The following is a 10,983-nucleotide window of genomic DNA, read 5'->3' as shown; positions in this document are numbered from 1 at the left end:
AAGTATGTGGGTATGAGATCTACTGAGGTCCCACAGTTGTTAAACATCTCTCACTGGAGTCTCCCAGTGGAGTGGGCCAAGACCAGTTCTTTGTAAGCTGTTGGTGATTAATGTGCCCTAAGTCAGGTTACAAAAAAATCCTAATGAACAAGTGGTGTCACTCTTCAAGCAGTAGCTGAAATAGTGTGTAGAGCAAAAATATCTGCATAACTGGTCTTCTGGAAAGTTTTTGGCTCCTTTCCATAAGCTTATAACCCAATCCACCTGAGAAAACATAAAGAAAGAAAGATGGCATTTTGCACTCATTGCCACTATCTCCACTATATAATATTATGTGTTTTGGTTGTCTAATGTCTCAACCAAGTTCTGAAATTGTGTGAATCGTATCTACAGGGTGTGCTAGGTTAGATTTTGACTCCATACTTCAGGGACTTTTAATTAACCAACACTCACTGATCTCTTGGGTGCTTGAATTTTATCAGATGAGAGTATAAATTGCTGGAGAACTAATCTCCATGAAAGGCATTAACATAAGAGGAACCCAAAACCAAAACAGCTATCATGGAAAGGGTGGGTCCAAATCTATCTGGATTTCAGCGCTTCCCGGTACTAATTTATTTAATGTTGGTTGTCCCAGAGAAAAAGCAGAACAACTCAAGGTAAAAAAAGTCAGCTGAACACCTGTTTTAGTTGTGTTGGACAGCAAAATATCAGATACTACTCTTAGCCAGAGAACCCTCATCACCAGTGGAACAATGAATCTTTTTTGAGCCTTTGATTAACAAGAGCATCAGTTTCTATCCCATTTTCCATAAGTATCATTTGGGATTTTTTCTGCTAGATCTGTGCAGCTATTTAATCTCCTGCATCATGCTGATGGACAGATACAGCAAGCAAATAAACCATAGTTTCTAGAAGCCTCTTGATGACAGCTGAAGGGCACTTTAGCATTTGGATATCACTCTGCTTATCAATTATGCATGTAATGTTAGGGCCCATGTGTCTAACAATCAGAGCTTAACTCTGCATGGCTTCCAGTTAGAGTTCCCCATGGGCCTGAGACACGTGTGATTTCTGCAATGTGCTCCAGCCCCGCACTGATGTCAAAGAGGAACTAAACAACCACATTAAGGTGGAGGAAACCCACACCTCTATTTCTGAATTTTTTCAGTGGGGCAGTTGTGGGAACACCTGCTTGTTTATTTCAACATGGGACTTTTGTCCAGCCAGGAAATGGAGCTGCTTATTCAAAGGACCATCGAATGATTTGGATCATCAAGTAAGCTGATCCAGTACACTTTATATTTCAGTCACAATATAATTGAATTGACCCTGTATTCTACTCTGTGTTACTACATGAATAAAAGAAGGAAAATCTGTTTCTTTGATTAAATGAACTATCTTCCATTTTAGGGCTTAAGAGACGGCAGGTATTTTTTAAAATAAAGCTAGAGGAGGGAAATATCCCACAAAAGGCAGATGTATTTGACCCATCAGGATGGTTACACAGCTGAGAAAGACCATGGGAAGTGCACAGATAAATGCACCTGACTATGTCTGCAGATATCATTGGCTATTCTGTAAAAAGTTGGTACAAAAGGATTCCACCCCAGTGAGGTGGGAACAGAGGACAGAGAAATTATTTATCTTGAGGCTACCAGGGATTAAAATGAGGGATCTGGCCTCACCCTTCCTCCCTTTATTGGAATCTCTTTGCTTGCTCTGAGCCATGTCTGGCAGTGCTTGCAGCACTAACTCCTGCTCCTTTGCACTGCATCTTGTCCCCCAGATGCCTGGCCTCAGCCCTAGTCGTGCCTCCTCCTTGTCCCCAGAGCATGGTGCAGCCTTGGCTCCTGCCTTGTTAGAGGTGAGAAGAGCAGAAACCCAGGCTACTCCAGTTTTCAAGAGCTGCCGCGACTGGGCAATCCAAGGGCAGGGCACAGACCAATCCTAGGATCAGCTTTGCAGCATTTGCCATACTCACAGCGCAGAGGAGGCCAATCACAGCCTCTCCCCTCCCCACCAGCTGGCCAGGTTGCTGCACTCACCACAGGCAGAGGATGCTCAGCAGACAAGGTCCTGTTACTGCTACTAGCAGCCAGTGCCATTCCCGCACCAGGTAGGCGACGGTGGCCAGCAGCATGTTACCGACGCTCCAGAAGATGCTGCTCAGGATCCCGGAGAAGGTGCGGTGCTCTATGTCCACCCACTCCATCCCTGCAAGAGGGAGGCAGTGTTCAGCTGGGACACACGGGGCTGCTCCAGGAAGGGGTCTGCAGGGCTGTTTAACAAGGGCAAAGTGAGGTGACATCCCCGGGTCTTCTCTTCCAGGAGAGTCCCGCTGCTTGGCCCAATGTCTGGCACGTTTAAAATGTTCATTCACAACACTTAACCTCTTGCAAAGCTGTAACTAACTTAAAATAACAAATACTGGACACATAGTAAGACCACCTTGGGTGATACTCTTCAAAAATCCCATTGAGTAGCATTCAAATAGTCTTCATCAAACAAATAATGTTTTTTTTCCCCCCTAACAGTCTGCCTTACAGAGTTTCTCATTTCTCTGCCTGCTCATTATTCCACATGAAAGAAATATATTAAGATGAATTGCCATTTGTGTGGCATCTACCCAAAGTAAGTACTTCTGTTCTGCTACAAGTAGAACAGATGATGGTCTACTTGTTTGTGTGAGATGACTAAAAGCCAGTTTTCCTCCAAAGATCTGGACATCTTGCTACAACCTCTAACACTCAGGAATGTCCCTCCCGAGCTCCACTTTGCCCAGCAGGCATCAGCCTTTTTAACAACAAAAAAAAAACCCAGACCCAAACCGTAGCAGACGTTGGGAATTGTCAGGTCTTGTGTGGACTTTTCCAGTATTGAAGTCATTTTAGCTTGAGTTTGGCTGTACCTGCAAAAATCCTCAACATTTTTGCTGCACCTGTATCTTGCTCTTGGGTACAAGAAATCTTGCCTAGTTTGGAGCTTGTTCTTATTATATAATTACCTACATTCTTCAGCTTCAGTTTTGCTTTGTATAATGATTATTTTTTCGTGTGTTTTTTTCTCCCAACTCTTTCTAAAAATACAGGTTGGGAACTTAGGAAAACCGAGTGAACTCAAGACCAGGGAACTAGAAACACCCCGTGAATGACACACTGTCCTCCTCCTGCTGAGGACACAGCAGTGCTGATGAACTGTCTGCACAGAGTGTTTGAAGGGTGAGACCACAGTATCAGAGCCAAGGGGCAGATACTTTGGTCTGTGGCTTTTATTATACTTCTGCTGATCCTTAACAGGAACGGGGTAGCATGGATTGCAACTGTTAATGTTGCGAGAGAAGTACTAATAAGTGGTTGTTATAGTTTGACTAGATTGTTAAAGCATTAATTAGAGTAACAGAAATCTGTAATTCTTGGGTCCTGCCAAGAGTGATGTTCTTTGGGCTGCCTGAAGTGACATTGCACACGTGACCATTTCCAAACTCTGGTTCCTACTAGCTCTGCCTTGTCTGCTAGACAGGTCCCTCCCCACTGCCTGTCAGACGTCCCCCCCCTTACAACTGGGCACCCAGAACCCCCCACATGCTTACCCAAAGGCAATACAATAAGGGAGACACCACTCAGGGCCACCCCTGTGAGGGTCCGTGTGATGGCCAGCATGCTGTAGGAGGTGGAGGTGGCACTCAGCATCCCGAATATGACCGAGCACACAAGTGACAGCAGGAGCATGGCTTTCCGTCCGAACCTGCCACAAGCACAGGCTGGGTTACAGAAGCTGGAAACCTGTCCCAGGAGTAGGGTTTGAAATGGAGAGGCTCAGGGAGGGAAATGAAAATATTGCCCACTCTGCAAAGAGTTCAAGATGCGATGTCCCAGAGAGGAGGATACAGCTCTGGATGCAGCCGGTGCCAGTGGTGCAATCCCATTCTGTCCCATGAGTATCAGGCATGAGGTTCTCCAAGAGCAGCACTGATCAAAACGGTATATTTGGCTCCCTTGTTCAACACTATCATCAAAAGCAGGGATGTCAGTTTGTCATCCCATGCTGCTGGCACACCCTGCTCCCTGCAATGACTGTCCCTGTGCCTGGCTCAGCATGTCCTTGTCCTGTGAGTCACTCAGGATCAGCCACTGCCACTGCTCTCGAGGAGAGAGAGCTGTGACACTTTCATCCTGATCCTTGGAAGGAGAACAAAAATCCCAAAGGAAAATAAAAGGAATCAAATTGTTGGCCCACATCTGTAAATAGCCCTGATGTCCTAAGGGGACTTATGAGGCACCTGCTAGGTGTTCATTCTTCAGGGGTTTTGGAAGCTGTAGGTCCATCTTACCCCTTGTGCAGAGTCCTGTGTGGAGAGTATGGAGAAATACAGAAAATAACTTCACACGCATGGAGCTGTGTGCACATGCACACACACAGAAATAGGTGTGTATTTCTACACAACCTATGAACGTTTAAAAATCAAAATGGAACACCAGCCATCAGTCTTCTGATTAACATCAGCACTGCATGTGATGAAAGCTAAGGTTCATACTCGAGTAGTAAATTAGCCCTGCAAACACACAATGTTCAGTCTACAGGTATTGAAATCCTGGTATGATTTTGGCATCAGGGCTCTCTTAGTGGCCACCTGGGGAGGACGGTGGCAAGAATGGTTGCTCCAGGGGAAGAAGTGATGTGCTAGCACATAATGCCACAATAACATTCCTTAAAATGATCATAAACTACTTAATGCAGCAGCTAGTTAATGAATCTACTGGAGAAAAAAACTTGTGGGTTAGGCCCAGGCAGTTTGCTGGATCAGCTGTGAAACTGAAGCAGAGACAGTTTGCAAAAGTCATTGGAACAAGCCCAGGGTCAGAGCAGCCAACACCTGGAAATACACCAGAGCTGGATCCAGTTTCCAGTAGGGTAACTGCCTAAGAAAGAAGATACATTTAAAAAAATTTGATCTTGAAAATACATTAAGAAAGCCACAAGACTCCCTGCAGTGCACAAGGCAGCTCTTTCTGCCTAGTCATTACTAGACTCTCAGCAAGTGCATGTCACCTGCTAGGGAAACCAGAGGTGAGCTGGCAGGATTGAACTGCAGGCTTCAGGGAGGCTGCTAGAAACAATGCTGTAAAAATTGTCTTCAAAGAGAGAAGTAGGAAAGCACAGTCTCTGAAAGATGAAAAGTAGAAAGTATAATAAAAGGAGCAAACCACTTAAAAATGAATGAAAAAAAGCCATTTTCATAAATTTCCCAATCTGGAAGCCTGTCAAAGCATCATACAGCCAATTTAGTAAAAGGAGAAGGTACAAAAGGAGTGTTTGGGAAAGAGCAGACAGTAACAGAAGCAATATATATATTTTTGTGTATATATATATATATATTTGCAGTGTAGGTTGCTGGAGGTTTTACCAGGGTAAAATTTGTCAGTAGAGATGTTCTCAAATCCAAATGTTTGCAGAGGCTTAGAACAAAACAAACCTGAACTGTACCAGAATGCCAGGACCAGATGCAGCACTAGAGATTAAATATCTACATTACTGTTAGCACAAGTAAATGAGGCCTCTTCTCTGTCAGAGAACAGAAACTTTACTAATGAGACATTAGCTTTTAAAGGGTTTCAGGGGGCCTGGGGGGCATGACAGTTTAACAAATCTGCCAAATTTGCTGCAAAGCTACTGGTTGCACTGCCCCCACTGCAAGCACAAGGGCTTCAAGCCCTTCCTGGTGACCTGAGGGCCCTGAGGGTGCAGCTACTGGTCTGGCTAACTGGAAGTCAAGCCATAACCTGGTCTTTGTTATTAGCTCCTCTGGATTTTCTCCATTTTGTCTTTAGCCTTTTGAGATGGAGGGTGAAGGGAAATCAAGACTGTGCAGAGTATCCAAGGTGTGGAGCCACCCTGTGTTTACATGTTACTGCATAGTGATACTCTCTTTAACCTTATGTTCCTTTCCTAATGGTTCTTAATTTCCCGTTTGCTTTCAGCCACTGCTCATTGTAGAGTGGATGTTTTGCCTAGAGCTGTCTGTCATAACCCCAATGTCCTGATCCTGAGCAGCTGTGGTCAGCCCAGAGGCCTCAATGTTGAATGAGAAGCTAGAATTGTTTCTATTTTGGATTAATCTACTGGTATATTTTTTCTTCTGATGCTCCCATCCAGTTCTTTAAGGAGCTCTTTAAGCTCTTTCTGAAGTTCTCCACATTCAGCTCTTATCTCTACCTGCCTGCTCACTCAATGTCACCTTCCCAATCTCTCCTTTTCCAGATAATTTATAAATGTGCTGAAAAGCACACAAACCCAAACACAGGTCCACCCACAGGTCTCCTTCCATCGTCACAACTGAACACTTCTCTCTTCCCTCTCCTTCCTGGCTTTTAATCAATTACTTAGTCATGCAGAGACCTTCCTAGGGTAGCTCAGTTCCTTTAGAAGCCTTTGGTAAGGAAACTTATGAAATATGTATAGGTGGTATCTCCCCTGTTCACAAGCCTGTTAGCACGTTCAAAGAAACCCAGTGTGTTTGTAAGGCATGAATGTTTTGCAAAATCCCTGCTGATTCTTCACTAGTATGTCAGTCGTATCCACCCACGCAGCTGCTGACTCAGCCTTTCAGAACGGTTTCTACTAATTTGCCTGGTGCAAATAGATCTTAGGCTGTCTGGAACATAGTTCCTGAGATCTTTTTTGGAAAACAGTTTAAAACTGATTGGACATGTGGTATCTTCCCAGCCCTCGGCTGTGGAGGTCACCCCGTGCCAACAGTGTTGCAGATATTTCATCCCAAAGGTCCCGTAGGGCTCCAGAATGACCATTCCCTGCTCCTGGCAGTTGACTGGCATTCACCTGGTGTATTTCTCCATGCCTTCTTCTATCAGCTTATTTCAAAGCTCCAGCTCCAACACCTGCCCCTATATGGTCTCCTACTGTGAACACAAACTCATTTAACTCTCACACTGCAGCCTTTTTATAACCAGATGCTCCTTTTATGCCTTGATCTTCTACTGGCTCTTCCCCCTCACAATCCATTTGAAAACCAAATTATTTTTCATTTTGCTCTAGCAGAGACCTTCTGTGTTATTTTATCCTGATCCTTTTCATGATTCTGAATTTCTTCCCCTCCAAGTGTGCTATAAAGCCATTTTAGATACCAAGTCAAGACACAGAGTTTGAAGATCAGCCAGGTGTCTTGGGTTCTTGGGAAAGTGTCCTGATACACTCATAGGCACATACACAGGTGTGAAAATTCCCATCTTCAGCACTAGGTCTCTGGATGCATCATACAGTGAAGCTGGTTCCCTTCTCCTGTGCAGTGATTTTGTAGCCTGCTGTGCACTAATGCTTGTTTGCTGCCAGAGGAAGGAGATCAGGAAGCAGTTTCCTGTGCAGGAAACTCAGACATTAAATAGTGAAGAGCATTACAGCGAGTAGAACACCCTGCCTGCCTGCACTCTGCACTCCCTGCTAGGTTTCTTGGTTCTGCTGTTTGCAAAAACATTTCATTTCTTCATTGATGTGTTTTATGGGTTATTACTCTGGTTTTTTTCAGGCTTACACGATCTCATTCGAACATTTAACCAGAGAGGGTAGGTTTGTTCCTGTTCTCCTCTAAGCCTCAGCTCTTCCTCAAGGAATGCCTCCCTCCTCCTTGTAGCCTCCTTCACCCTGCTTCTCTAGTGATGACAGAAGCTTTCTGGAGATTTTTGTTTGTTTGTTTTCAGCTATGGCATGCATTTGCTCTGAGCCCCCTTCTTGAGTTTGCAAGGAATCAACTTTTTAGCCTCTTGTTTTGGTTTTGTTTTATCCAGTTTTCTCCTTTTTTAGACAGTTATTTTTTTCTGAGATTGGTCTCACAGACAGTGGATTTTTTCCGTTTTCACTGCTGCTGCAGCAGTGCTGACCACAGAGCTGAGGTCATTGCTGCAGTGCATCTTAATCCTAACCAAGGCCAGCACTGCTTCTCTGGTGGGCTGCTAGCTGGCTGATCCATGGAGAATTTAGCCCCTGCACTGCTTCCCCATATGACTTTATGACTTCCCCGATGTTCATGTGAGAGGCTGGATTCTCCCTTTACAATCATGTTTTATTTCTTTCTCCGCCCCTCTGATTTGCCTTTTGCAGGTCAGAGATTCGTGAAGATCTCGTAGTGAAACTGAAGCCCTGGGAGAACAGGCTGGAAAGGGTCAAACCTGTCTGAGAGGTATCCAAATATCACTGCCCCCATCGTAACGCCGATGAAGAAGAAGGTCGCGGTCGCCTGGTTCAGTCCGCGCTGCTCACACACCAGATCCCACTGAAACACAAGGCCAAAATGACACTCAGTGCCCAGTTGCCTTTTCACACCCATCCTGACTTGCGATTTATCTTGGCCAAATCTGATAGGAAATGCCTTTGTAGTTGTCTGTGCAGGGAGGAAAGAGGGCAGAAGGGCAGTCATATTTACTGCTGGTGCTGTCTTCATAGAATCATGGAATGGTTTGGGTGGGGGGGGAACTTAGAGATGCTCTAGACCCAACCCCCGCATGGGCAGGGACACCTCCCACTACATCAGGTTGCTCAGAGCCCCACCCAACCTGGCCTTGAACACATCAGGGATGGGGCTTCCACAACTTGCCTGGGCAACCTGTTCCAGTGTCTCACCACCCTCACACTAAAGAATTTCCTCCTAATGCTTAACCTAATTCTCCTTTCTTCCAGTTTTGATCCATTACCCCTTGTCCTCTCACAACATGCCCTGGTAAAAAGTCCCTCCCCAGCTTTCCTGTAGCCCCTTCAGGTACTGGAAGGCCACTAGGAATTCCCCCTGGAGTCTTCTCTTCTCCAGGCTGAACAGCCCCAATTCTCTCAGCCTGTCCTTGTAGGAGAGGTGCTTCAGCCCTCTGATCATCTTTGTGGCCCCCCTCTGGACTCTCTCCAGGAACTCCATGTCCTTCTTATCTTGGGGTCTCCAGAACTGGACACTTATTGAGAAGTTTTTCTAGACATTCTTCCTAATCAAATTAATGAGCATAATTTTGCTTTCTTATAAGTGCAAATGTCTCTAATCATTACAGAATACTGTGCCCAAGCTGCAGAGTGAATTTTCTGAATGTGCAAGCTTGGCAAAACTTAATTTAATCATCAACCCAGCTTCACAGTCTCTCTGACAAGTCCAGTCAGACCTTAAACAACCTTTCTTTCTGCAAGAAGAAAAAAACTCCAGAGAAAGCCTCAGCTCTTTTAACATGTCCCAAGGCCACCGCACTGTGGGTGCTGCACCATGTGGCTCTGTGTTCAGCATCCACGCTGCAGAACACCTGCCTTTTCCCCCAGGGGAAAGGCTTTACACCTTTCTCCCTGAAACAGTGCAGAAGTCAGGTACAGACCTGCTGCATGTCTGACCCTCACCTCCATGCCTGCCAAAACCAGTGGTTGGGTGGTGGGGAGGAGGCACCAGATCTAGCATGTCTTGGCCCTGCTCTCCCTGAGACAGACACCTGCTATGATTTCAACCACACTCCTTTTGTCTGGCTGATTGTCCCTCTCCCTCAGGCTGTCTGTGCTTTGGGCCATCTTTCAAGGAAAAGTGAGCATTAACACCCAGAGGTATGGCTGGTAGCCTTAGCCAAGCGTTTCAGAAGGCAGATGGTTAATGTTTGATGGGCAGGGACCTTGGGCAGGCTCAAGGTTATGGCTGGCCAGCATGTTGCATCTCAGCAGAAGGCCCTTGGAGAGCACACATGGCTTGACAGCAAGAGGCAATTGGTGGGAAGCAAAGAGAGGCAGCAGGATCTTGGGCAGAAGAGGGGGAAGGTGGAGATCAGTGAGGAGGGGTGGGCAAAGGAAAAGTTACAAAGTATTTGGAAAGTCAAGAAAGCAAGTCCTGGGCTCCTATGAAGCCCTGATGGGGTGTAAACCTGTGCAATTGCCACGTGGTCCAAGCAGAGAAAGTCCTGTACCTGTACCTGTACCTGTACCTGTACCTGTACCTGTACCTGTACCTGTGTCTTCCCCCTCCCCCTCCAGTCTCTCAGTCACCTGAAGAAATTAAGACTCTTTTGACAACAAATGTTGGCTTCTGTCATTCTAAGCAAGATGTGTGTAATAATAATAAATGTTGGCTTCTAACTCTGAGCTTCAGAGAGCTTCCCCAACCATGAAATCTTCTCTAAACAAGTAATTCCCATTGTTTAAAATGCAAATATTCCCGTCTGACTGTGTGCACCCAGCAAACACTTCTCTGCATGCTCCTCAAAACACTGTCCTAATTTCATTTCTGGCTAGATCCCAGGCAGGGCCTTACCTCGGTGACGATGGTGGAGGTGAACTGTGAGTGGTCATAGACCCACCCATGCTGGCAGTGCTGGAGGAGGGAGCTGTTTTCTGGTTGCAGAGAAGAATTGAGCAGCAGGTGAAACTGAGGCTGAGAGAACATCTCACAGGACCTGAAAGTGCCATCAGGCTCCCGGGGGATGCTGATGAGCAGAATTTCCTCCATGGTGAGGTTCACAAATGCCTCTTGTTGTGGAATTGCACAGTGATGAGAGGGGGTAGCAGCAAGAAAATTGTGCAGCAGGAAATGCATGGGAAGGTTGATTCTTGGGAGACAGAGGATAAGCAAAATTAAAATCTGGAATCTGCCAAAGCCACCAATTTCCAGCAAGAGATCCTCAAATTTCATCTTTTCTATGGAGTTTGCTCATTCAGAGCCACGATCTACCAAGGAGCAGCAGCATGAGCTTGAAAAGCAGTGTCTGTCCTTGGAGCTCAATTTCCCATGGCTTTTCATACAGTCTCTTTCTTGGACTTTGAGATCTTGCTGAAAGGTTGTCAAAAGTCACACTGAAACTCTCCATTTGGGTTAGAGCCAAACTAATTGTCCTGTGTGCCCATTACATGTCTATTTCAAGTGGACCCAGCACAAAGTGCCTTCTCTTTTTTAGAGTCCTTTTCTTTTGTTGTGGTATTTCAAAGGGAGATGCAAGTTAGGAAAGGAGCCTGTGGAAAGAG

General features: G+C 45.6%; 1 protein-coding gene across 1 annotated transcript in view; it reads right to left on the bottom strand.

Moving 5' to 3' along the window:
* SLC22A7 (solute carrier family 22 (organic anion transporter), member 7) overlaps nt 1-10,730 on the bottom strand; it is a 17,407-nt gene extending 6,677 nt beyond the window's left edge. The window contains exons 1-4 of the mRNA XM_010005012.1: nt 10,277-10,730; nt 8,184-8,287; nt 3,593-3,747; nt 2,049-2,217 (exon numbers count right to left, since the gene is read on the bottom strand). Of these exons, the coding sequence (XP_010003314.1) occupies nt 2,049-2,217; nt 3,593-3,747; nt 8,184-8,287; nt 10,277-10,654 (806 nt within the window). The 5' untranslated portion in view covers nt 10,655-10,730. The remainder of the gene's footprint in view (nt 1-2,048; nt 2,218-3,592; nt 3,748-8,183; nt 8,288-10,276) is intronic.
* Between the last annotated feature and the right edge of the window lie 253 nt (nt 10,731-10,983).

The sequence above is a fragment of the Chaetura pelagica genome, unplaced genomic scaffold, assembly GCF_000747805.2.
Source record: "Chaetura pelagica isolate M959 unplaced genomic scaffold, ChaPel_1.0 scaffold8, whole genome shotgun sequence".
In the NCBI taxonomy this organism is placed as follows: domain Eukaryota; kingdom Metazoa; phylum Chordata; class Aves; order Apodiformes; family Apodidae; genus Chaetura; species Chaetura pelagica.
This window is presented reverse-complemented; position numbering and strand designations above follow the sequence as displayed.